Source organism: Aspergillus saccharolyticus, assembly GCF_003184585.1.
Source record: "Aspergillus saccharolyticus JOP 1030-1 unplaced genomic scaffold BP01scaffold_24, whole genome shotgun sequence".
Classification (NCBI taxonomy): Eukaryota; Fungi; Ascomycota; class Eurotiomycetes; order Eurotiales; family Aspergillaceae; genus Aspergillus; species Aspergillus saccharolyticus.
Genome location: NW_020290634.1, coordinates 381,400 through 406,469, shown reverse-complemented (window position 1 = coordinate 406,469; position 25,070 = coordinate 381,400). Strand labels below are relative to the sequence as shown.

Genomic DNA, 25,070 nt, shown 5'->3' with positions numbered 1-25,070 from the left:
GGGGCAAGGGCAAGGGCAGGGAAAGGGAAAGAAGAAGGGGGGGAAGGGGAAGCGGTGATAATTGATTCGTGTGGGGGGGGGATTGTATTGGAGGTATGGGTATGGAGGGGTTTGAGGATTGAGTGTGGGGTATTCGGTCAGGGGCTATTGAAGTCTGTACTCTGAATGGAACCTGCATGGTTAGCTTGCCAGAGGTCTAGATGTCGAACATGGGCTATTGAAGCACTTGGCAGAAGAGAGGATTGAGATACCCGGTGGATTGTGCGGATTGTCCTGTGGAGCAACTGCAGTCAAATATAAGTTGGTCGAGATGAGAAAAGATATACTTCATACTCTATCGGATCAGTCAGTCCTGATCCTCATTACGATCTACTCTCTTCCAAGATCAAGTCATATCCAATGTACATTCCTAGCTAAATACAGTAAACAAGCCCGCCAACCAACGCCAATCCCATGCGTGTAACTCAAAGCTCATAACACAAAACCAAACAGAATTATTCGTAGCCATGGCTGTGCCGACAACCGGGTATATCGTGGCATCAATCTAAAAGTCCTCATCAAAGTTCAGACCACCGGACGAGGCGCTGGTCTCCTCCTCCTCCTTCTTCTTCGTGCTAGCCATGACACCAGCCTTCTGGTAGTCACCGACACGCTTCTCGAAGAAGTTGGTCTTGCCAGCCAGGGAGATCGACTCCATGAAGTCAAAGGGGTTGGTGGAGTTGTAGTACTTCTTGTTACCCAGAGCGACCAGCAAGCGGTCGGCAACGAACTCGATGTACTGGCACATCAGCTTGGCGTTCATGCCCAGCAGGGCAACGGGCAAAGAGTCCGACAGGAACTCCTGCTCAATACCGACAGCCTCGACGATAATGTCCTCGACCATCTGCTTGCTGGGGCGGTTGTTGAGGTGGGAGAAGAGCAAGCAAGCAAAGTCGGTGTGAAGACCCTCATCACGGGAAATCAACTCGTTGGAGAAAGTGAGACCGGGCATCAGGCCACGCTTCTTGAGCCAGAAGATAGAAGCGAAAGAGCCAGAGAAGAAGATACCCTCAACGGCAGCGAAAGCAACGAGGCGCTGGGCGAAAGTTGATTCGCGGTCCTGGATCCACCTGATGGCCCAATCGGCCTTCTTGCGAATGCAAGGAACTGCAGCACGTTAGCATCCCCGCCAATCACAGTCCAGGCGCCATATACATACTGTTATCAATGGCGTCGAAAAGGTAATTGCGCTGCTTGGGCTCCTTGATGTAGGTATCGATGAGGAGGGAGTAGGTCTCGGAGTGGATGTTCTCCATCATAATCTGGAACCCGTAGAAACAACGAGCTTCGGGGATCTGAACTTCGCCGCTGAAACGCTCCACCAGGTTCTCGTTGACAATGCCGTCGGAGGCGGCGAAGAAAGCAAGGACGTGAGAAATGAAATAGCGCTCGTCATCGTTGAGGCGGTTGCTCCAGTCGTGCAAATCCTTGGAGAGATCGATTTCCTCGGCGGTCCAGAAAGAGGCTTCGGCCTTCTTGTACATCTGCCAGATCTGCAAGTCGCGAAAATCAACGTTAGCGCGCTAGTCTCGACGCGAGTGGAGACTCCCGAAGGAGAGAAAAAAAAAAACCACTTTACGCGTGACGCGTGAAGGACGTGTCGACTGACCTCGTGATACTTGATGGGGAAGAGAACGAAACGGTGAGGATTCTCTTGAAGAAGAGGCTCATTGGCCTCGAACTCCTTGATACCAGGAGCAACCTTAGGAGCTTCGACGGGCTTCTCGGCAACGGCCTTCTCGGCAGAGAGGTCGACGGTGGCGGGAGCGTTCTCCTTGCCAGCAGTGTTGAAGTTGAGCTTCTTAACGGGAGAATCGCTCATCTTGAGGTTCTCAAGCGAGGACGCAGCCTATGCATCAAGGTTAGTGGGCTGAATTGCTCGCGTCTACGCGTCGATCAGAGGGAGGCAGGACGTGACATCACCTACCTGCTTGGAGGGAGTGAGTTGTGCGGACATTGTGAGAGTGTAAGGAGATGTGGGGCAAGTAGATAGAGACAATTGTTCACACCGACACAGCAGCACACCAGACAATTGATCGTGATAGACTGGAGTGAAAGAAAATGAGCTTCGAAGGGGAGGGACAAGCAGACAGAAATACTTGCATGAGACGAGAAGCGTGATTCTTAGCGCGACGGGCTAAGTCACGTCGCACGTGATTTGGCGCGACTTGGGCCCCGGTGGCTGGCGGGAACAAGTATTGATCCGGACCCAGTTTGTTGATGCCGTCGCGTCTTCACGTCTTACATTCCCATTTCAGCTCTCAGACCACCGGCCAGTCGCCCATCCGAGGTGCTCTAGATCTCCACTGCTCCAACAGCTGCAGCAAGTTTTGCAGCTCTCTCCACATTGCTGGACAGGTACGCACTGCGCTGGTCATTATGACTTGAGCCGTCCCTACCGCTTGTTCTCACTTCCCTACTCTAGCGTGTTCGTGTTTCGTCGCACTATTCCTTGTTGGGTCTCGTCACTGCCCCCTATCTTATCTGATCAAACACACGCGATCAAGATCTCGCGTCTGGTCACCCTTGAACATTGCTTTTGCTCCGTTTGATTCTGTAGAATAACATTCTCCGTTGTTGCAAATAAGTGTTGATGTCTGCCCCTCATACTTGGACCCCTCACCGGTTCTCCCGTACCTTACAGATGACTGCAGTTGCTTAGGCAGCGTTTACGGCATCCTGAGCAACCAAGCTGAGTTCAGCTGCCGATCCCCACTGACTTAAATCCGAGGTGAACTTTTCCCTAGTTTAATGTCTGTGCTCACCAACAGAACGCGACGCGCTTTTTGTCCGCAATCCAAACGGAGAAACAGTTTTGCTCCAACCGCTCCACCACGGAATTACGGGCCTTCTCTGGGTCTTTCTGCGTCGCTTTCTATCCTGATGCGGTAGCCTGGATCCGGACCAGATTTCATGGCGAGTTCTGGCGCCGCAAATTGTGGGTTCCTGGTCGAGATTTTGTTTCCGTTCGGTCGGGGATGACGTCCTGCCAGTCCGAGACGCGTCTGCCGTGTGTTGACTATTGATGCCTGAGATGAAATTGCAATTTGTCTGAGCTCTAGCGCCTGGTGACAGTAGAGCCATTGATGGTTCAAAGAACTTTTACGACTTCACGGAAAATAAAGAAAGTACAAGTCTCTCGCGTGAGAGAAATGATAAGGCACGCCGTAGGATGAGCCTGTCTCTACGGAGTACAGATTACACAAAGCGTCGTGCTTCGCGCTGCCGATCCGACGGAAGGAACATGTGCACAGCGGCGATGTCATCCCGGACAACCTGGTCAATATTAGTGCGAACTAGACATTGGGGGTTGCACAAGGGCCCACTTGAGGTCCCAGAATGAGGGTAACTCGTCTCACCTGAATCTTGTAGCGTCGTCCCGTCTTTGAGTACGCTTGGGTTCTTGACAAGCTCAAGTCCCAGCGTGAGCGTGGTATCACCATCGATGTCGCTCTCTGGAAGTTCCAGACTGCCAAGTATGAGGTTACCGTCACTGGTAAGTTGTCTCGTGTTACCTTAGATTGTCCTTCGTCATCTAACATCCGTCTTTGTCTCATCCAAGGATGTATATCCTTCAATCTCACGCAGATACCGCCGAATGTACGGTTTAATATGCCTCAGCTTCCACAAAATCTAGCTCTATGTTGCTTCGAGGTCAATGCGACCTAACATGACCCGACTAACGAAGCTGAAACGCCCTATGTACACAACACGCCGAGCAAACAGATGCTAACACTCAACCACTAAACCCTGATCGAATATACCGAAATGCCTCTATAAATGTCTTCGCACGATAAGCAGGTAAGCCAATGCCGCTGGACAAACGTCTTTTATTTACAGTCGAGCCCTGAGCGAGTCCGAGAGGAACCGGTCCTCGAGTCTACGCATATATTTGTTGGTTTGTTCAGCCAAGCTCAGTGTCAAAATCTAGGATTCAGTTAGCAAATCTGTTGACGGTCTTTGATGAACATTGCTTTGACTTACGGTATGGGGCAGGATGCGGGCAAGATGGGCGAAATAGCCCTTGTAGATTGCAAGAATGCCCTCTGTGCGAATGGTTTGGAACAAGCAGTCAAATGCGCCCTTGTAAAGGTTACCGGTCTGATTATACATTCTCGACATGATGGTGTCTGCGAAACTGGTCAGCTAGGCCACATTGCTGAGATGGCGAACTCGTTCAATCATACCAGGAGGATGCATGACACAGCAAACAACAAAGCCGGAGGCCGTGCTGCTAGCCAAGTGCAGGGCCGGTCCATCTTCCATACCAAGGTGCTTGGTTAAGCGACGCTTGGCGAAGAAGTAGGTCGGCAGCTGAACCGAGCTACCAAAACCAGTGCGCACAATAGCTGCGCCAACACCACGGTATAAGCCCTTGACACCCTCGGTCTTGTAGATCTTGCTCAGCCCATCGAAAGAGTTGCGATAGTTGTGCTGTGTGCCGACAGGAAGGAAGGGCGAGAAGGATTGTAGACGAGTCTTGACAAGAAAGAATGGCGAACCAGCTGCAGCGCCAATGATACCCGAGGCAGCACCTGCGAAGACGTTGATGCCGATGGACTGAATCTGAGTGTCTTTGTAGACCGCATTCGTGATGGCTCCGCGGAGAGGTTCGTAGAATCCGAGCCGGCAACCGTTCAGGAGAACTTGATAGATATACTAGAGCGGATATTAGTTCGCCGGATATTCTATATTCTGCTGGTGAGCAATGCTTACGGCAGAGCCGATACCCCGGAAAAGACCGCGAGGGCCCTCGTTCTGCAGGATAACCTTGACACCGTGGAAAACACCCCGGTACTTCTTGACCGCATCGCTGTTAGACTGCAGCTCTCCTTGCAATTGTAAACTAGAGTTTCAACCGAATCAGACCAATTCAGGAAGTAGCGCCGACCGGAAGGCGAGGGGAAAGGAGAGGAGTAGTGCGACAGTACCGAATCTTGACCGTCTCGAAGCTGTGAGTTACCGTGACTGCACCGCATGCTGCGACACCTCCTGCAAGAAAAGCTCTAGATAGAAGTCCGATCGAGTCAGCGCGAGTGCGAGAAGGGGCAAGTCCATTGTGTAGAGTGCGACAAACCCTGTCGTTGTCGACATGGCTGCTCAGAATTCGTCTCCGCTAGCGGAGGCGAGTCGACTGGTCCTTGCGCGCAAGATGCTGGGGTCAAGACTGTGTAGAGAGAGCGGAGATGTCTAGCTGTACTGGAGGAAACAAAAATTTGGGAGCGGGGAGGGGGGGTGAAGTGTAAGATGAGATTCTAGCTTTCGTTAGTTGTCAAAGATGACACAGTGAGACATTATTCAGCCGCTCGAAGGATGCAGAGCCAACGTGAACATTTCATGCGGGCGATTGATCCAGCCTTGGGGGCCGACTTGGGGATCGGCTCGGATTCCGTGGTTCATCATTGGTCCAACATGCTGCATTTTCCGCACGGGGCCTCCGACCATCGGCCGATCTGCTTAGCTCAGCATTTAGTGACCCCGACTATAGCCAGCGGGGCGGAACAATGTTGTTTCGACAGAGCTTCCAACGCGAACAAACGGGCTGGAGACGGCGCGTTTGTCGGTGTTGATAAAGCTCTCGTGAGAGCATCGCAGAGCAATCCATTGCAAGATCCAGAATTGCATAACTCCATTTTGCCTTGCAAACAAACCACACATTATCTTGTTCATCTCCCGACACCGCAATCGCTGCTCATTTAGCTCCAGCCATGGCGGAGGTACAATCACAACCCGCAGCGCAACAGCAAGCGCAGCAGCCGATGCTCCAGACTCAGAAAGTGTCGGACATCATCCGGAGCTTTCGTCCGGCCAAGGTGAGCTTCAAGATCAAGTCGGTGCTCTATGCGCTGATTCTCTAATATTCTTCACTGTCATAGGCATTTCGACCCTCGAAGCAGGAACCTGCCAACTATGTGACGTCTTTGGATTTCGATGATCAGGGCGATTACCTGGTGGCTTCTGGTGACGACGATATGATTCAGGTTTTCGACATCAAGGAGGGCAAGTCTACAAAATCGGTACCTAGCAAGAAGTACGGAGCTCATCTGGCGAGATTCACGCACCATTCCCGTCAAGTTCTTCATGCGAGCACGAAAGTCGATGGTACGTCGCATACTTGGTCTCTCGCTTTACTACTTACTCATTCCTTCAGATTCATTGCGGCTGCTTGACCTACATAATGAAGGATATGTGCGGTATTTCTCTGGCCATACTGATAAAGTCACCTGCTTGGCTCTATCCCCTGGCGGTGATTCGTTCATCTCGTGCTCTAAGGACGATACCATCGCACTATGGGATCTAGGCTCCAGAAACGCCCAGGGTAGGCTGAACCTTGCAACGCCGTACCTTGTTGCCTTCGACCCATCGGCGTCGGTCATTGCAGTCGCTTCGCAGTCCACTTCCTCCATCATGCTATATGATCACCGCAATTACGACAAGTCTCCTTTCTCAACTTTCGATCTTGCGCCCCACGAGGAACGATACACTCCGTCAACGCGCGGAAGAGCATGGACCCGACTTGAATTTTCCAACGACGGGAAGTACTTGCTGGTGGGCACAGATTATCATGGACATTTTGTTCTCGATGCCTTTGATGGATCCGTGAAAGCATTCTTAATTGGTCGGGCTGGATCCCCGGGTCGGGCTGCGCCCGTTTCCACCACTGGAAAGCCTCTGGGACAGGGAGATGCGTGCTTCTCGCCCGACGGGCGGTATGTCATCGGTGGCTCTGGAGATCAGCCGGACATCTTGGTATGGGACCTACAGCAGACTCCTGATGCCAACGGCTTGCTGCAGCCAATGGCGAAGCTGCCCCACCGTGGCCGAGTTGCCCTCGTGGAATACAATCCCCGCTACAACATGTTGGCATCCGCCGACAAAGAAGTCGTCTTCTGGCTCCCAGAGGACGGTTCCCGGCCTGCCGAGAAGTAAGGTTTCTGTCTGTTACGGCCAATAGCACCTCCCTTGCGGCCAATGCTATCACGGGACAATCTCAACCACCCAGGCTTCCACCTCATCAATCGAAACAAGGACGCATTCGAAGATTGGTAATGACTCTATATGCTCTTTGTGCGGACTGATCTATTATCTAATGCATGCCGATGATAATTTCTAGTCTTTGCGACCCTTCTCTTTCCCTATCAGACTCCTCGCTGTATCGCACACCCAGATTGCAGGCCCCTCTAGACCATCGTCTGCCCCTCTGTTCTTCTCGATAATGGATTCGATCTGTTTTACCACCGTGCGGTTGCTTGATATAGTCACCACACCAGCAGCCCAACCATACAGGAAGACGCTATGGTTGATATCCGACAGCACTTTCTCAACCTTTTCATAGACAGGCGGAAGTTTGGCAAGATCCTTCGCAGAAGCTATTGTCGACGTCGCATTGACTGCTCTGAGAGGTAGTCTCCAGTCAGCAGGAATTTCATAATCAGATAGTTTCTGGTAGGCCTCAGTGAGGTCCTCTCGACAAAGGTCACCAAACGACCCTATACCCAACAAGATCCTCATTCGCTCCTTTTCAGTCTCCGTGCCGATGATGTTGACGATTTCCTGCATCCTCTGAGCGGCCTCCTCGGTGCACACCAGATCACGGCCTACCATTGCGGGCCACAACTCTGTGGGGAGCAGTGGGCGGGTATGCTCGATCTCAATTTGCCGATTGATGGCCCTGTGATGAATGGGAGAGGTGGAAATATTCTTGTAATGCGAAAGGTCCGAGACTGCTGCCAGCAATAATGTACAGTCCACATTTAGAGTAGGCGTGAACCGCTTGAATGGCTTAGGAAGCAGCCTTAGCAGCGCCTCGGCTTTTGTGGTCTCGTTCTGCGAAGAATATACATTCTCCCCACAAGTCACTTCAATCCCATACCCGCGTAGGACCTTCAAAAGCTCATCTATCTCCGGACTCGAGCCTTCCTCTATCTTGGGAATGACAAACCGCAGCCGCGGCGTTCTATACCTCACCCTCGTAACGTTAGCCGCTTTCCGCATATCACTAGCGAGCTTCACCAGCTCAATCTGATCATCATCGTCGTCGTCTGTGTCCATCCCATCATCATAATTCCGTAGCACCGTCCTAGGCTCCTCCCCATCTTCGTCCGACTCGTCCGCCTCCCACCCCTTCTTCGCCATCTCGAACAACAACCTCGTCTCCGAGATAGTCGACACCTTCACCCACTCCTCCCCATCATCCGCCACGATATCTACAAACACACTCTTCTTCTTATCCTTGCTCGCCCTCTTGCCCCCTCCGCCAGCCCGGGCCTCACCACCCTTCCCTCCACTCTTCCCATCACCCTGAAACCCCTCCTCCTCCACCCCCCAATAAAACCGCTTCCCAAACGCCACCAACCCCGAACACGAACCCCTCGCAATCGCCCAAACCGCCTCATAGAACGGCAAATTCGACGACCGCAACGCATGCACCACCCGCGACCTCACCTCGTCGTCGTCGCCGGCGCCGCCACCATCCACTCCATCTTCGATTTGTTGAAGACTGGCGGCTGCTGCTGCTGCTACGGCTTGTGCGTTCGCTGCTGTTACCTCGCGAATCTGCGCGTCGAGTTTCTCCAACGTGCGCAGCTCGGAAAGCACGCTGGAGCGCAGCGAGCGCACTTCCACGATTTGGGGGTTGCGTTGCGTTTGCACAAGGAGGGATTGTAGGGCGTCGAGGTCGGATAGGAGTGTGCGGCAGCGCGTTACGAGCGTGGTGGAGAGGGTTGTGCTGTCGCTGATGCTGTCGCTGGTGCTGGTGCTGGTGTCGATGTTGCGCATTGAGAGTGGGTCGGTGGGTGTCATCTTGAGAACAGGGTTGGATTACTTTCAGGTGTGATATCGTTTTTTTTTTTTTCCTTTTTTTTGGGTATGTCTAGGTGTGGAAGTGGTGCTGGAGCTTGGAGGCCCGGGGGAATGTAGTGGGGTTGTTTGGTGAGGCGGAGGTTGCGACCGCAGCGCGGGGTTTGGTTCGGAGCGGGTGTGGTGATACTATGCCAAGGTCGAGTGATTTGCGCAAAATTGATTACTAGATTTATTCGAGAAGGAAATTGTTCATAGAATCAGGGGGAATTTCAAGAAGTCCAGCAGTGAGTCATGGGTGTATATAGTGAGATTTGTAATTTGTAGTTTGTAGATTGTAGATTGTAGATTGTAGATTGAAATGAGACTAGCTGCTCAGCTCAAGCTCTAGCTGTGCCTCTTTAGGCTAAAAACCACGCGGGCCGCGGCACGCAGTAATGTAGCAAGGATAACTACTGTCAGTGAGTGGCATTCATTAACGCAGAGAAACAGTTAACTCTTCGAACTATCCTATGAATTTGCTGAATTGGTCGAACTTTCCATCAAGATGTGCTGAAGCCAATTCCATTTTGAACTATTAAGCAGACTTTATACATATGGGACAACAAATATTTTTCATCCCTCATCAATGAAAAAGAAACTGAAGGCTAAAAACCAAACTCACTGGGAATTCACCTTAGCCAAACGCCATGATATGCCTTCAAGCAGATTGAGAGCGACACTGAGCTTCCATTCCAACACGACAAGATCTCTCTGGGGTTGCAGGGTCAAGCTCGTAGGGCCACAAACGCTGTGGTTATGCACCGCAGCTTCAAGCTTTCCTGCAGTGTTGACATCGCCATCTAATGCTTGCCAGTGAGGCGCTGTCTCTCACCGGAGTTGCGAGGTGACTCGTCCTCGTCATCTGACCACTTGTCACCGTCTTCACCAACTGCAAAGATAGTCTCTCCATCAAGGGACTCGCGCGGACGCGATGCAGAAGGGACGGGCTTGGGCGGGATAGGAGACAGGTCGCGGCGCTGTTCATGACCAGAGTGTTCCTCAAGACCACCAAGAGCGTCTTCCTCATCCAAAGCACTACCGAAAGACCTGATTTCGAAGCCATCGTCATCTTGAGCAATCTACCAATCTTGTTAGCAACACTTCGTAAACTAGTCACTAAGAATGCAAGATTCACCTCATCACTCATGGCGAAGCGTCGGTTGTTGGCAGTAGGACGCCACAGATAGGCAACGAACCCAATGTCAAAGAGATAGACAATGTTGAGCCAGCCGTCGAGGACAAACCATCTAGTCTTCCAGTGCTCAGGAACAAAGCTTGCTTCACTGTGTCCGGCAAAGTTGATCGAGTTCAGGAAGAAGAAGCCAAAAATGACGATAATGCTACCGAGGATGCACCACCACAGCTTCTTGTACATCATGGCCTTCACCTTTTGCTTCCGGTCGATCAAATCCTTCATCGTGGCATTCAACGAGTTCAACGTCCAGACGTAGAAAGCAGTCAGTGTTCCGGCAAGTGGCAGAACAATGAGCAGCACAAGTGGACCAGCGCTATCAGGAGTGATTGACAGACTCGCGACAGCATATATCACGGCAAAGACAAAATGAGTGATGGCGAGAACGCGGACGTAGATCATGGTTCGCCCAAGCGAAGGCTTCACAACGCCGTAACCCATACACACGATTAATAGAAGGAAAAACGAGAAGGAGTTTCGACCTGCATTAAGGACGGCTACTATGACCATCAAAGCTTTTGCGCCAGCATTTAAGCCGTGCACATTTTGGTACTCTGTATCTTGTCAGAATTGCACTAAGGATAGAGGGAGCTGGGTCCAACAGACCATAGAATCCCCAGGTCATTGCCTGCTCGACAATCAGGAAGACCAAGATCGCAGTAATGTAATTTTGTACAGGCACTGCCGTTGTCAGTCAAGGTTGCCTTCCAACCACGGGTTGTTCACTCACAGATATCGTGGCGATTTTGCACATATAGAAAAGCCCAGAACCTATGCTCGTCAGCTCAAGTGAAAAGTTCAATTTACGTCTTGTATACGTACGCTCCGACCACAGCATAGACAATGGTCAAGCCTCCATAGAACGGCAGCTTCGCAATTTGCGCAGCTGGGAGCTCTCCATATGAGTTCCTGAATTCCACAACGGCCTTGTAGTCGCGTCCAGAGTATCCGTATGTGCTCACACAATAGAAACCGGTCTTCTTGATCGGATAGTTGATGGCAGTCGGGTTGCTCAGATGCACAGCCTGCGTAATGATGGGGAATTTGGCGGCTTCGGTGGCGTTTGCAGCAAGAATAAATGATCCAATCTGATCCTCGTTGCACAAGTTCGCTTGCACGCTCGCTTCATCGCAAATCGTTTCGATCACCTAAATCGATTGCTAGTTAGAAGACATCCAAGCAACAGTCCCTCCTTGTGCAGTGAAAGACGTACGTCGGAATCGCCGGGTACAGGACGCCCAATGAGGTTTTCATCGGTCCATTCGAAGATAACAAGACTGACGAGAGGATCGCTGTCACCGGCGCTCGAGTCTTGAACAAACTTGGTCAAGATGAAGGGGTCCACGTTTCCACCCCATGCTTTGCGGCTATACATTCCCGAGCATCGTTGCCGACTGGCTTCATCTTGTGTCTAAAGACAACGTATATGTTAGAAAGATAGGAGGATGGATTGGATGAGGCGAAGCGCACCAAAGCAACTTCATTTGCAAGAACTCGGCCCGCAAGTAAGGCTGTTAAGCCCAAAGTTTGAAGCCACCCTCTCATTCTGACCATGAATAGGAGCTGGCCGGTGGGTTACTGATGATACAAAGCTCCGGATTCGCCGAGCGCAGAGGACAGGGTACGGCTATGAAGCATAGGAGGGTGCAGCCGTCTGAAAAGCTGAACCACCGAGATTCGATGATCGAGGAACAAAGGAAGAGACTCCCCAGAACCGATCGATCCTTGTTTGCGTAATTATAGCACTTTGGGGGAAGATGTGCACAGCGATCGCACGAATTCGTGGCTACAAGCTGAAACCGGGGAAGCCGCGCGTGTTGATGGTCCCGCCGATGCGGATTATCTAAGCCCAAGTCCCAGGCAGAATTTCTGCTGGGTTTCCCAATTGGCTTCCCGCTGCTTGTCAATCACTACTACTTACCTACCTTACCGTTGAACCGCATTTCCACCGGTCGTCTGATCAAAACTACAGGACGACCTGACAAGATGCCAGGCAAGGAGATCCCGGATCGCTGCATGAACTGCCGCGAGGCGCAACCTGCCTTTATTTTGCGCACCCGTCATGTCTGTCAGTAAGTCTTTCAAAGAATATCTTCATCCAATTGGCGCTACAGTGGCTGACAGAAATTGCCCCTCTTCTAGAGACTGCTATGTACGCTTTGTGAAATACAAGCCCTTCAAGCGCACGGAGAACTATCGTCTGAGGAGGAACATGCCACAAGATGGACCCTGCAAACTTCTACTTCCACTTTCCTACGGGCTGTCGTCCACAGTTCTGCTGCACATGTTGCATGAACAAATTGAAGCCATGCGCCTCAAGCCGCATGGTCCCAAGGGCTACGAGCTTCTTGTCCTCACAATCGATCCCTCGACCATATCCCCCACTATCCCTTCCCATGATGAAGCTTTCAGTCTAGCGGAGAAGCTATTCCCCCAATGCTCCTTCACCACCGTTCCTTTCCACAGCATTTTTGATCTCGATCCGAACATTGGCGAGGTCATGTCGCAGTATGCACACGCGGACTTCAAAGATCAAACATCATTGTCGAACCAGGAACGCCTGGAAGTTTTTCGCGCATCTATCTCGACCGCAACTTCGAAGGTCGACATTGACAACATCCTGATCAATCGGCTTATCGTTGCGTTCGCACAAAAAATGGAGTGTCGGGGCATAGTATGGGGAGATTCAGACAGCAAGCTGGCTGCCAAGACACTTGCAAATGTTGCAAAAGGCCGTGGCTCTGCAGTCACATGGCAGGTGTGTGATGGAATGTCACCATTCGGACTGGAGTATAATTTCCCACTCCGGGACTTGTTCACTGTTGAATTGCGCAACTATGCTAGCTTCTTCCCTGAACTCGCCGAACTCATTATTCCTCATGAGCAGCCTTCGGAGAATACGCTTACAAAGAACCTCTCTATCGACGAGTTGATGGTTCGTTATGTCCTCACACAGGGCGAGAAGTACCCTGGTGTGATGTTGAACGTAACCAGAACAGCAAGCAAGTTACAGTCATCCGGCGCTTCTTCTGCTGGACCGCAATGTAATCTCTGCGGGGCCCTTACGTTCGATGCGAATGAGGCATCAGTTGCGCCACAGGCTACAGGCCAACATTCAGACAATTTATCCTCCCAGATATGCTATGCATGCGCCCGATCTCGACCCGATCTGAGCTGTTAAAAAGTGATATTGCAACATTAAAAATTATGATACGCAGCATTTGATTATGTGACAATTTCCCGACTCATTAAGCATCCCGTGTTCCCTCGCATCTATCGTGTGAGTTGTGCGACCTTTCATCAGGGCCTACTGGACTGCGTATTATCGATGACTCCTCTTTCGAGGTCGTCGTCCTCGGGAGCTGCGCCGCCAAACCATCTTCTTTGCGACCGGTTTCTCCGTGGACGTTTTGCTGGTTCGGGCACCGCAGGACCGTCAGTCCTAGAGTGCTTCTTGCTCCGATGCCTCCTTGGTTCCTCCAAGGTATCCTTGTGGTATCGATCAAATTCCTCGGGTAGACTCGCGTCCTCGACTATATCGTGCCTTCCGCCATGCTTTGAGAGCGCTTTGGCCCCTTTCTCCCGCAGATGCTTCTCCAAGAGCACTGCATTCCTGGTATTGCACTTATAGAGAGCATCTGCGATGTCACCCACAAAAGGAACGAGTCCTATAAAAAAATCGATCACAACGTTGATCATCATCATCATGCGAAGGCTTGCAGGAAGACCCCCCTCAATACCGTCGCAGGTTCGCACGACCATCAAGGCAAGTGCTGCATCGGCAGCATCTCCGGCACTAGCGTCCTCGGCGCATTAGTCTCTGATTTCCACCCTCGGTGGCCTCGGGAAGAACTTACAAGGGAATCAACCCAATCACGCTTCCCCATCCAAACCTGATGCCGCACAGATTGAACAGACTATAGTCCAGTCGATACGCCCGTCTCTTGACTTGCGTCAAGACTTTCTGGTCGTGTTCCGATAAGCCTGGCGGTATCGCTTTGCGCCTTTTCTGTGTCTTCTTGCCGAATGCTCGTCCTATGCGGGAGGCCGGGACTTCTTCAAAGTAGGGATCCTGGTAAACACGACGCTTCTTAATACCTGGATCACAATAGACATCGTCTATGCAAGTAGGGAAGGGGATTCACCTCTGTGCCAAAATGGTTTCTTGCCGATTCGGCCAAGATTCTCTTGCCGACCAGCGATGCAATCTGGGTCGTCATGGCTTGTCAAGGGATCAATTGCACTTCACAAATGTGCGTTCAGGGTGTATTGCCTGCAGAGCCCGATAAAGGTCTGCCAGGAGATGGTGTTTCAGGTGAACAATGCACTATTTGTGTTTCTCAAGATGCAGTGAGATTTTTCCCGCTCTCGTAGATTTCTCCTAAGTATAATGTCAGATCCACTCAAAGTAGGGGACTGAGCAGGTTTAAAAAGCTTGTTGCAACCAGTCGTTGACTTCAACGTAGATCATGCGCGAGGAACGAGCAACATCCGACGTCATCGGCTTGATTGTTTCTGCTGTTACGTAAGGCATCTAGTCACCAGCCATCGTTCCTGCCCAAGTATTATTGGGTAGCTCCGCCACCGGCTGTGGCGCATGACTGGATGACTTCCCCCTCCCCATTGAACCACCCGATGATTGATCCCGTCCCGGACCGTCTGGCGCTTACCCGCGCTCTCTCCTTCAATCTGATCAGGCCGTCGTCGGGTGTCGAGCTGAGAAGAGTTACCTTCCTTAGTCTATCTCTTACTACCTATTTTCCTATTAGCTATCTTCGCGGTGATCAAATCACTGAGTCGCCTTCGTCTCTGTCTCATTCCCTCTCACCAAAGTACCCTTCAGGGGTGGCGCTCTGCCAAGAACCCTTCCTTGAAGCTGCAGCCGTGCTGTGCTGTCCCCTCCATCACTCTGTTTCGCGCTCTCTCCGTCTTATCTGGAGAGCCGTCTTCTTATACAAACCTCTGTTGAGATGCTAAGCCACGTTTTCCAGTATGACAGAAACAAAAATGCAGTTGGAAGACTGTGAGTTCGGCCTTTTGACGCGCAATGATCTGCGCCGCCCGCCTCTGACTCGAGTGATGCTGACACGGTGGTCCCCCAGGGCTGGATGACTTATGTGTCCGCTTCATCATCAATCTACCACGTGAGGAACTCGAATCGGTTGAACGTATCTGTTTTCAAGTAGAGGAAGCACAATGGTTCTACGAGGACTTCATCCGGCCGCTCGACCCGGCTCTGCCGTCGTTATCTCTGAAGGCATTCGCGTTGCGCATCTTTCAGCACTGTCCGTTGATGTCGCAATGGTCGCACTATCACCATATTACCGCTTTTTCTGAATTCTTGGCTTATAAAACTCGTGTACCCGTTCGCGGAGCAATTATGCTCAACCAGGAGATGGACGAGGTAGTCCTGGTCAAAGGCTGGAAGAAGGGCGCTAACTGGAGTTTCCCGCGAGGCAAAATCAATAAGGGTGAGAAGGACATTGATTGTGCGATCCGTGAAGTCTATGAAGAAACCGGCTATGACATTCGCGAGGCCGGGCTCGTTCCGGATGAAAAGGACGCCAAATACATTGAGATCACCATGAGAGAACAGCATATGAGGCTCTACGTTTTTCGTGGTGTGCCACAAGATGCCCATTTCGAGCCTCGTACTCGGAAAGAGATCAGCAAGATCGAGTGGTACAAGCTTTCGGAACTGCCCACCCTCAAGAAGAGCAAACAGCAGGAGCAAGGGCTGGTTGTAGCGAATGCAAACAAGTTCTATATGGTCGCTCCTTTCATGCACCCACTCAAGAAGTGGATCGCTCAGCAGAAGAAAGCCGATCTCAAGGCTCACCCAGGCTCCAGGCATCTTGTCCAGACCGAGGGAGAGCTGTCAATGGACGAGTTGGCTATCAACGGCTTCACACCTAACCAGCTCCCTGCGCAATTGGCCACCCCAAGTGATTTGCCGGAAGTCGCATCTTCGCAGGATGCTTCATCTCACCTCAAGCGTCTGTTGAACATCAACAACGGTATTCCAATCCAAGATCACCCTACGAGTGTTGCTACCCCTGCGGATCACAGAACTATTACCTCGAAGTCCAATGCCCTGCTTGAACTTCTCAGGAGTGGTGCGTCGCAAGACAGTCTTTCGCAAGGCCCTCAACCTGACAGGAACCTGCCGCCACTTTCAATGCCAGAGGTCCTGCCGCCAACGGGCCCACCTTACCCTGATACGGCCGCCTTCCCTGGATTTCCGCAACAACCTCAACATTCGCGCGGCCCTGTGCCCATGAATCCCTTGCCCTATCCGCAGACACCGATATCTCGTCCATCGGCTTCGAATCTCGGTGTAACGCCGATTACCCAACCGGCTCGCATGGGTCACCCAGCCGCTCCACCTGGTTACCACGGATTGCCGCCGTTCTTCGAGCAGATTCCGGTGAATCCTCCAAGATATGATTCTGTGCATGCGAACCTGCCTACCGTGCCGCAAAGTCAAGTGCCTGGCCCGGCTCCTTACCAGCAAACAGGAGATCCTCGATTTTCTCATTCAGCTCAAGCGCCGAATATCCAGGGGGCGACTGTGCCCCCTGCAAGCAAGCTTCCGCCGCCGAAGCTTACGACCCACTCTCTTGCTTTGTTGAACGTTTTCAAAGACGATTCCAACAGGACGCCCAAGACATCTAATGCAAGTCTAGTTCCACTGGCGGAGAAGGCGCAATCCCATGACCGACGGCCGTCGGAACACCAGGACCAGCTTCTAAGTTTGCTCCGAGGTTCTTCTATCTCAGCGACCCCCGCCCCAGCAGAATTACCAGGCCAGTCGGTCTCTCCACCCAGAAAACAGATTCTTCAGCGACCTCGCGGGGAACACAGCCCCGCCCGCCAGCCAGCAGCCCATCGAAGAGTACCATCGGCCACGAAAGATCTGCGGCAGTCGCCCGCGGTTCCGAGTCCTTTGTCAGGAGCTCCTCAGCCTGCCGCATCATCCAAGCCCTCGCCCAAGAGAGGAATGAATGGATCAGCTCGCAGGGTCAAAAAATCAGATCAGGCGCAAACATTGGCGTCGCCTATCACGATACTGTCCAGGCCACAATCTGCCAGGAAAGAACCGGTCTCGCTACCGACATCTTCGCAGTCATCCCGTGCGCCTTCGCGTAGCCGCACAGTCAAATCAGGCACCCCGGAACCGGCAAAGCCATTCCAGCCCCAGATCCTGCGTCGTTCCGACAATCCGAACATAATCGACTTGCTGCCCTTGAAAACTCAAGTGGCCGAGGAAGACCAGCAGCAAGCCGGTGCTCCAGCTACTATTCCCAGGAGGGAGTCGCAGCCTCAAGTGAACTTTGCCCGCCGGCCAAGTCAGACACCTGCCCAAAGGGAAGCACTGCTGTCACTGTTTGGGAAAGGACCGGCGTCACCAGGCGTCTCACCTGCTGAGCTTAGCACATCAGCACCCAAGACTTCGGGCGGCTCTGGCGTCGTCAGCCCACTCACTCCGCTGAACATTACTGCTGCGTCTCCTTTCGCAAGTGGGACAGAGGAAGGGGAATTCCCTCTCTCGAGCCGGGTTGCTTCGCCTGATAATAAGGCGTTTCTACTCGGATTTCTTGAAGGTGTTGCCAAAGGCAACAGGTGATCTTTCTCAGCCCGTTGAACTCGGCACTGGTCAGGGTCGGTTTAGATAGTTAGTTCTAGAACATAAATAGTATTAGCGAGTGCTAACGCCACAATTTTGAGGTATTTTTCCAGCGCAATGTGACATCTGTTCGCGTATCTTGGGTGTTTGAACAATCTAGACGTCAGTAATCATGTCCGAATCCCAATGGTCTCCTGCTGTTTTGCCGAGGACTGCGATTATGTCATAACCTTGCTATTCTGCCCCGTCGTACCGCCTATCAGCGGATATCGACAGCCTACCGGATCTACATATTTCTAAGCAAAGCAATCACAGCGTCACTCCGCGAAAGAAGAATGTTGTCCCATTCGACACGCAGAGCGTGTACTCGCTGCATCGGTCGTAGCCGGCATTTTTCCACGACACTTCATCGGAACGAGCAGCAGCGCGGCGAGAATGGGAACCCCGTGCCCCCGCCGGAAGCCGGCTATACTCGACTCACAAACCGAGGCCTCATCAGCGTGACGGGCCCCGACAGCACCTCGTTTTTGCAGGGCCTTGTCACGCAGAACATGCTCAAAAAGAGCGCAGAGGGCAAGGGCTCGTACACCGCATTCCTCAACTCACAGGGCCGCATCCTGAACGATGCCTTCATCTACCCCACCGGACCAGACGCCTCCGCCGACCAACCCGGCTGGCTCATCGAAGCAGACACGGCCGAGCTCCCCGCGCTTCTCAAGCACCTCAAACGACACAAACTCCGCGCCAAACTACAACTCCGGCTCCTCGACCCGAACGAGCGGACGGTCTGGGCCGCGTGGACGCCGCACAACCCCACCGGCGAAGGCGACCAGCGCTGGGCGGCATACAGCATGGGGGGCGCGGCGGCGTCGGCCGGAGACTTCCCCGAGGCCGCGGCCCCGGTCTGGCCGGCCAACGTGGTCGGCTGCGTGGATACACGGGCGCCCGGGTTCGGTCTTCGGCTTGTCACCCCCGGCGAGGCGGATCTGCGGACGCATCTCGAGAATGCTGCGCCGGCCGGGCGTGGTAGTGGTAGTGGTCATCATCAGCAGCAGCCCTTGCTCGATGAGGGCTCCGAGGAGGTCAGTCTGGGATCATACACGGTGCGACGGATGTTGCGCGGCGTGGCCGAGGGCCAGTCAGAGATCCTGCGCGCGGCCTCGCTGCCCCTCGAATGCAATATGGATATGGCCCAGGCGATTGATTTCCGTAAGGGCTGTTACGTCGGCCAGGAGCTGACGATCCGTACCCGCCACACGGGTGTGGTGCGCAAGCGCATCTTGCCTGTCCAGCTGTATGCGGATGATTTGCCCGCGTCGACGCGGGGGGGCGACCTCCCCGTTTATGATCCTTCGTCGGCGGCGGCGGCGGTGACGGCACCGCCCGAGGGCTTGGGCTTGGATATCTCCAAGGCGGGCCCGTCGAAGGGGCGCAGTGCGGGCAAGTTCCTGGCTGGCGTGGGGAATATTGGGCTGGCGTTGTGTCGGTTGGAGATGATGACGGATGTGGCTCTCACCGGTGAGGCTACGCAATTTACCCCGGACCGGGAGTTTAAGATTAGCTGGGACGTTGCAGCTGCGGATGGTTCGATGGAGGCCCGCACTGCTAAGATCAAGGCGTTTGTTCCGCCGTGGACGAGGGAGTATATCGCTTCTGGGACGCAGCAGGCTCGTGCTCGTGACCCGATCAGCGAGGGTCAGAGGGCGAGGGAGCTCGCGGAGCGGCTGGCGGAGGAAGAAGATTCCCGACAGCACGAGTAGATGTTCTTTGTCGTGTAGTTTGGGTATATGTACAACAAGTGTATGATAAATGATCATGTATGAATTAGACAGAAGACTGCTTAGGACAAGCGAGTGAGCTAGGTGGTGAGCGTCATAAAATCTTCAATATGGGTATCTCTATGCTATAGTAAAACACGTCTATAAATAAATTACACGTCTGCAGCAGATGGTCGGGAATGGAGTAATGAGCTTTAGGAGGCTCGGGTGGCTGCGGCTTCAGCAGCATCAGCAGCATCAGCAGCTTCGTCTTCCTTCCTCAGCTGCTCTTCAAGAGCTTTGCGTTCTTTCTCCCGCTGTGCGTTTCTGAGGCGCATCAAGGTCAGTTCTTCCAGGCTTGGTGCGCTCGATCCGTTCGTGGAGCCAGCACTCGGCGCGGGCTTCGGAGAGCTAGCTGCTGCTCCGGCAAAGGAACCGAAAGAGGGTGCCTTTGCGGGTCCTTTGGCAGCATTGCCAGTGCTTGCAGCCTTCAGACCAGCGAAGCTAAAAGTAGGTTTGGAGGGAGCTGTCGGAGTGGGAGCGCTGTCTGCTGCTGGGCTGGGGGCTGGCGATGAGGCGCCGTTGACAACCTCCGTGCCGAGCTCGGGCTGAGCGCCTGATGCCCAGAAGACCGACTCGATGACAGACCAGTCGCTGTCGGCAGTATGGCTTCCTTTCTTTTTCTCGCTACCGAGAACAGCAGCGTGAGCGCTGACGATCGAGGCGAAGATGACTACCCCCGTCGCGACAGTCTGCTTCACGCGCTTGTCGCCCAGCCGCTGCCGCTTATCCTTGAGAAGCAGCACGTTCTCGACCTTGCCAAAGGGAGCCAGCAGCGCCTTCAAGCGATCAGCATCCAGGTCCAACCCGCGTCCCTCGCGCACCCAGCGCACCTTCACGCCGCGGTCCAACTCAGGCACATTCGTGCCGCCCCCTTGCTGCGACCGATCGACCTTCTGACTACTCCGATCCGCCGCCCGTCTGGCCTCTTCCTCCTCCTGCCGTATCAGCCGCTCCTCTTCCTCCATCTCCTGCTTGAGCTTCTCCTCCGCCTCGCGCCGTCTCCGCCGCCCATCCTCAGCGATGCGATCAATCTCCCTCTGCAGCTTGGCCTCTGCATCATCATCCCCATCCACCGTTCCCATCCACGACCTTTTCACTCCGCGCTGCTGCCCGCCCATCCCCGCCGCACCTGCCGCACCCGCCCGCTCCCTCGCCTCCAGATCCTCGCGCATCTTCCTCTTCGCCGAGTCCATCATCTCCCGCTCGCGCTGCTTGCGCTGGCGTGCCTCCCGCGCATTGTCGTAGAGCTGCCGCACAGCCGGGTCGGAGAGCACATCGTAGGCGATCTGGAGGAGGTGGAACTTGTCGATGTCGGCCGGCGTGGGGTTGGCGATCTTGTCCGGGTGGTATTTCAGGGCGGTGCGGCGGTACGCGCGTCGGATCTCGGTTTCGGCTGCTGCGGGGGAGATGTCGAGGAGGGCGTAGAAGTCTTCGGTTGAGGCCGCGTGGGCTTTGAGGTCGTCCTTGGAGGACATTGTTGCGATGGTGTTGTGTGGTGGATTTGTTGAGAGGAAGGAGCAGACGGTATGAATGAATGATAATAAATTTTCAGGAAGTGGAAGTCGTTAAGCGACGATTTGGTGCGCGTTATTGGGCGTGAGGTGCCTTTGGGGTGAAAGTAGAAGTGGAAGTGAGAAAGTTGCGAACGGGTGAAAGTTGATTGTTATGCGGAGCGGAGGGCGCTGGCGGTGGCGGAAAGCCGTCGTCTGCCCCATACTGTAGTAACTCTTATCTCTCTCGAGTCCGGATTCGACGCAGCACTTTTACTATACTCATAGTGAGTGTCAAGTGTTTTACGATATTATAGAGGTATTCTGATGTTTATTGAGCAGCAGGATGAATAATCGAGGTATTGATAAGATTCACGTCACGCGATTTGTCAATTATTCCCTGCAAGTCGCACCTCAAGTATATATTGATTCCAGGTGTTTGCCAGCAATCTTCCCTTGGAATCACCTTCTCACTAAGCTTAAGTTAGACACTTTCTTGACACAAGATTCAACTGTAATGACCAAGGTATGGTGCAGCATTGAGATATCGATGACTACATCGACCAAAATGCCTTCAAATGCCCGGCTCCTTCCCAATTGAGTGGTGCTGTCTGAATATCTTCCAACTTGATTCTCCTCGAGCCAAATATATAACCAAGTAATGACTTCTGCCTATACAGCAGTAGGCTCAACTCACACATCTCTTGAGTTTGAGCACATCCGAGAACTAGCATCTGTTTCTTCGTGACGGTGGTGGGCTCATCCATGAGGATGGCCGAGAGCACGATACCCTCACCCCCTCAACTGGCTCTCGCGCTAGCCATCGTGAAACAAAAGCCACTTGGAACTACCATGAGAGGTACTCAAAGCCCAGTACAAGCTGGGTCAGTTGAGCAAACTGACACATAAAACAACTAATAGATTACTTCGTCCAAATTCGACAGTTCATCAAACCAGTTACGGCAACAGACCGATCCGCAAGCCGCGATCAATTCTTCGACAGCGTCGCATTCTGGCAACAAGCCTACGAGCGATCCGAAGCCGAGCAAAGCAAGCTCCTCGATCGTATCTACGAACTGGAGCAACATAATGAAGTGCTTAGCACGAAGCTGCAGAGCTTGGATGCTGCGCGGAGCGATGGGATTCAAGAACCAATTAAGCGAAAGGCTATCTCGGATAGTAATTCAAGGAAGAAACCCCGAACACAGGCGCAGTCTCAGAGCAGGACGAGTATGCTGAATGAATGTACTTCAGGTGGGTTGGATGCCCAGATGCCGGGGTTCGTGGAGGAGCGTAAGTCAGCTCCATGCCTTTGAGACACTATTCTGTCCGCTGAGGGGGATTAATTGCAGCTCCTGCGTCGTTTATGAGAAGATTTTATACCCTGCAAAAGACACTGCAGGGCAGTACTAATCCTCCCGTCATTGCGCTTGCTGCAACTGAGCTATGTTATGTCGCTGTGGATAATCTACTCTGCGCCGTTCGACGCGCCGACCCTGGTGCTGGAGAAAAGGGCACGCCTCTCGTCAATTCTCCGAGTGTGTCCGCAACTATCCACAGTATATATAGCGCGTACCAGGTACTGCTTAGAGCAATCAAGAAGGTTCCTTCGACCGAATCAACATTGCAAAGTCGTGGCCAAATCATTTTGCACACTGTTCGCTTGTTCGAGACAGTCATCAAAGCCCTGGGCATTTATTGTCGGAATCAATCAAGGCAGACCGTTGCAGAAAAGGCGAGACCAGTTGCGAAGTCGAAAAGGCTCAAAACAGGCCAATTGGATAATAATAGCCGATCAATTGCAGAAGATAAAGCCGTCACGCTGATGAGTCTGCTACTCTGTAGAATGGCTCTTTCACTCGACAAAACTGACATCAAGACATCGGATCTACAGGATGGGTTTAGCTACCTGTTACTGAATCGTGTGGGCGAGTTGCTTTGTCTATTCGTTTTCAAGGACCTCCAATTACGACCCGATCTCCAGGTAGATAATGCTCAGCTGTCACTTCCACCTGGCATGAAAGACATGCAGCTTGATGAGGAATCCATTCTAGCTGCTGAAACCGAAGCCAAGGCTCTTATACCGCCTCTCGAAAGGATGCTCGCTGTACTGGATCTATCATCTTCGTCTCCAGCAAGTGACCCTGCGGCAAGAACCAAAGGCTTATTACAAAACACCCTACTGCAAGCGGTCTTTGGCAAAAGCCCAAGTTCTTGGGCAGCCTTGAGTCCTCTTTACCGTGACGATGATCCTATGACTAGCGTACTTAACGCGGTGCAGGCCCCAAAGCATTCAGTATCCGATTGGTTTGTTCAAGAAACTTGGAGACTCCTGGGTTGGGAATTGATCGCAGGTTCCCCGTTGGATGCCCCGTTTCCTGATCTGGACTATATGGCTCTATAGATCTTACACAACATATCTCAGGGTATGTACGGCCCGGCCATAAGGCACGTATACATTGATATATACACGAACCTTGTACGGGCCACGAGAAAGTTACCTAGAATTATCTTCATTGTCCGGGTATTTGTATTTAAGCTCATTTCAACTTCAAGATGCGGGCCGCGTTCTCTCCCAAGACCCCTGCAACAGTCTCGGTTTCTCCGTCAAATGCAGTATGGATGGCCTTATAGTTCGTCGTTACACTAGGCCACTCCTTGTCATCTTTACCCAGCGGAGGGAAGAATGGGTGATCAGTCCCTGTTTTAAAGTCAGCCTTCTCGAGCATCCAGCCATCATATCAGGATTTATACCGAAGAGTAGACGGTCCGCACCGCCAGCTGCAGTCACCGCGGCTTTCAAGCCTGCAGTACCATAGACGACTGCATCCAGGTAGATGTTGGTGTTGAGGACGTCCCAAACACTTCTTTGCGGACCGGGAACGTCGCCTCCGTTGGCAATAAATTTGCGCTCATGCAGGATACAACTCTCGATTCTCCCAGCAAGGAAAGGCAATGTGCCTCCAGAGTGCGCCAGCAGGATCTTCAGCCCCGGGAAGCGATCAAACACCCCAGCCAACAACATCCGGGTCACGGCGATCGTGGTCTCCAGGGGGAAGCCAAGGGCTAAGGGCAGGACATGACCGTAGCGATTCATCGCCTCGGGCCCCCCAAAGGCCTCATCTGGGAGTCCATAGTGTGGATGCAAGAACAACAGAGAGTCGGTATCCTGCAACGCCTTCCAGACAGGATCCAATCGACCGTCATCCAGGCCCTTCCCCAGCCCGGTCGTACCCATGATCACTCCTCGCAGATGGGGCAAGGTCTTTAGTCTCTCAATCTCCCGGACGACCACATCCGCGCTGGGGGCACTGAGCGGGAGCGCGCCAAAAGCGAATAGGGTTTCCTTTTCGTGCAACTGCAGCGTGTTCTCGGGATCCACGGCACGGTTCACGCGTGCGCAGGTGGCCTCCAGGTCGTCGTTGATGCGCTCCGCCCATGTCTGCGCTTCGTCTGGCTCGAGAAAATCCAACCAGGGGTTGGCGAGGGAGATCACGCTGCTGTTGATTCCGTGACGACGCATGAAAGCCAATTTGACGTCGATGTCGTAGTAGGACGAGTCCACGGGTCGGCCGCGCTGGTCGATTGGGATGGAAGCATCGTCGTCCGAGGAGAGGATGATGAGCCGCGGGGTCGCATTGTCGGCGGGATCGTGGACATAAGGTACCGTCTTGCGCGCTCGAAGCATCTGCATGTAGGAGGGAGGATAGACATGGGTATGGATGTCGACGATGAGAGGTGCCATGTCTGTACTGAGAATGCCTTTCGGAGATTGGGACTGATAGCGATGTTTAGACGGTTGACGATGGAGAAGGAGGGGTCGAAGCAGGAGAAACTGAGGGGAAAGACAGACTGCATAACCACCTGCATGAAGATGACTTATCAGTGTTTTCCTCCAGCGATAAAATCTATTCAAAAGACAGACTGATTATCTTCGGTCTTCAGCAACTTAGATCTGAGATTCTGTCTTATCTGGGGAAGGCGATAACTATACTAGGTAGCAGTAGGTACTGTACTCACACTCAGTTATCTCCATATCGCCCCCCTCCACATGATTGCTT

At 52.8% G+C, this 25,070-nt stretch overlaps 11 protein-coding genes across 11 annotated transcripts; 4 read left to right on the top strand and 7 right to left on the bottom strand.

The window, feature by feature from the left end:
* Positions 1-385: 385 nt before the first annotated feature.
* Positions 386-2,123, bottom strand: BP01DRAFT_358298 (ribonucleotide-diphosphate reductase subunit RNR2). The gene is made up of 4 exons (XM_025575397.1): positions 1,967-2,123; positions 1,649-1,888; positions 1,199-1,532; positions 386-1,146 (listed from the first exon to the last, which is right to left on the bottom strand). The coding sequence occupies exons 1-4, from the start codon at positions 1,994-1,996 to the stop codon at positions 545-547; spliced, it is 1,206 nt and encodes a 401-aa protein (XP_025429853.1). The 5' UTR covers positions 1,997-2,123; the 3' UTR covers positions 386-544.
* Positions 2,124-3,596: 1,473 nt separating this feature from the next.
* Positions 3,597-5,271, bottom strand: BP01DRAFT_322754 (putative mitochondrial oxaloacetate transporter (Oac)). Its single transcript, XM_025572774.1, has 6 exons — positions 5,117-5,271; positions 4,971-5,045; positions 4,756-4,885; positions 4,227-4,698; positions 4,024-4,169; positions 3,597-3,966 (listed from the first exon to the last, which is right to left on the bottom strand). Exons 1-6 carry the CDS (start codon positions 5,131-5,133, stop codon positions 3,874-3,876), a joined length of 933 nt encoding a protein of 310 aa, XP_025429852.1. The 5' UTR covers positions 5,134-5,271; the 3' UTR covers positions 3,597-3,873.
* Positions 5,272-5,747: 476 nt separating this feature from the next.
* BP01DRAFT_300103 (WD-repeat containing protein SWD2) lies at positions 5,748-6,969 on the top strand (the record flags this gene model as incomplete). The annotated part of the gene is made up of 3 exons (XM_025571974.1): positions 5,748-5,852; positions 5,916-6,141; positions 6,191-6,969. 3 exons carry the CDS (start codon positions 5,748-5,750, stop codon positions 6,967-6,969), a joined length of 1,110 nt encoding a protein of 369 aa, XP_025429851.1.
* Positions 6,970-7,100: 131 nt separating this feature from the next.
* BP01DRAFT_344166 (uncharacterized protein) lies at positions 7,101-8,817 on the bottom strand (the record flags this gene model as incomplete). The annotated part of the gene is made up of 2 exons (XM_025573550.1): positions 7,101-8,291; positions 8,340-8,817. The coding sequence occupies 2 exons, from the start codon at positions 8,815-8,817 to the stop codon at positions 7,150-7,152; spliced, it is 1,620 nt and encodes a 539-aa protein (XP_025429850.1). The 3' UTR covers positions 7,101-7,149.
* A 570-nt stretch (positions 8,818-9,387) lies between these two features.
* Positions 9,388-11,850, bottom strand: BP01DRAFT_358294 (putative integral membrane protein (Ptm1)). Its single transcript, XM_025575396.1, has 7 exons — positions 11,543-11,850; positions 11,286-11,483; positions 10,895-11,220; positions 10,803-10,843; positions 10,679-10,753; positions 10,016-10,626; positions 9,388-9,959 (listed from the first exon to the last, which is right to left on the bottom strand). The coding sequence occupies exons 1-7, from the start codon at positions 11,615-11,617 to the stop codon at positions 9,681-9,683; spliced, it is 1,605 nt and encodes a 534-aa protein (XP_025429849.1). The 5' UTR covers positions 11,618-11,850; the 3' UTR covers positions 9,388-9,680.
* A 142-nt stretch (positions 11,851-11,992) lies between these two features.
* BP01DRAFT_94377 (uncharacterized protein) lies at positions 11,993-13,313 on the top strand. Its single transcript, XM_025580255.1, has 2 exons — positions 11,993-12,144; positions 12,215-13,313. The coding sequence occupies exons 1-2, from the start codon at positions 12,059-12,061 to the stop codon at positions 13,251-13,253; spliced, it is 1,125 nt and encodes a 374-aa protein (XP_025429848.1). The 5' UTR covers positions 11,993-12,058; the 3' UTR covers positions 13,254-13,313.
* Positions 13,207-14,292, bottom strand: BP01DRAFT_322741 (DUF4112 domain-containing protein; the record flags this gene model as incomplete). The annotated part of the gene is made up of 3 exons (XM_025572773.1): positions 13,207-13,868; positions 13,930-14,144; positions 14,218-14,292. 3 exons carry the CDS (start codon positions 14,290-14,292, stop codon positions 13,373-13,375), a joined length of 786 nt encoding a protein of 261 aa, XP_025429847.1. The 3' UTR covers positions 13,207-13,372.
* Positions 14,293-18,009: 3,717 nt separating this feature from the next.
* BP01DRAFT_358292 (YgfZ/GcvT domain-containing protein) lies at positions 18,010-19,562 on the top strand. The gene has a single exon (XM_025575395.1). The coding sequence runs from the start codon at positions 18,035-18,037 to the stop codon at positions 19,457-19,459; it is 1,425 nt and encodes a 474-aa protein (XP_025429846.1). The 5' UTR covers positions 18,010-18,034; the 3' UTR covers positions 19,460-19,562.
* Positions 19,563-19,707: 145 nt separating this feature from the next.
* BP01DRAFT_271832 (putative cell cycle control protein (Cwf23)) lies at positions 19,708-20,994 on the bottom strand (the record flags this gene model as incomplete). The annotated part of the gene is made up of 1 exon (XM_025571395.1): positions 19,708-20,994. A coding segment is annotated over one exon (1,287 nt), but the record flags the coding sequence as incomplete, so codon positions are not given.
* A 786-nt stretch (positions 20,995-21,780) lies between these two features.
* BP01DRAFT_344147 (uncharacterized protein) lies at positions 21,781-23,413 on the top strand (the record flags this gene model as incomplete). The annotated part of the gene is made up of 3 exons (XM_025573549.1): positions 21,781-21,868; positions 21,931-22,302; positions 22,347-23,413. 3 exons carry the CDS (start codon positions 21,781-21,783, stop codon positions 23,411-23,413), a joined length of 1,527 nt encoding a protein of 508 aa, XP_025429844.1.
* A 136-nt stretch (positions 23,414-23,549) lies between these two features.
* BP01DRAFT_300136 (amidohydrolase family protein) lies at positions 23,550-24,754 on the bottom strand (the record flags this gene model as incomplete). The annotated part of the gene is made up of 2 exons (XM_025571975.1): positions 23,550-23,710; positions 23,764-24,754. The coding sequence occupies 2 exons, from the start codon at positions 24,752-24,754 to the stop codon at positions 23,550-23,552; spliced, it is 1,152 nt and encodes a 383-aa protein (XP_025429843.1).
* Between the last annotated feature and the right edge of the window lie 316 nt (positions 24,755-25,070).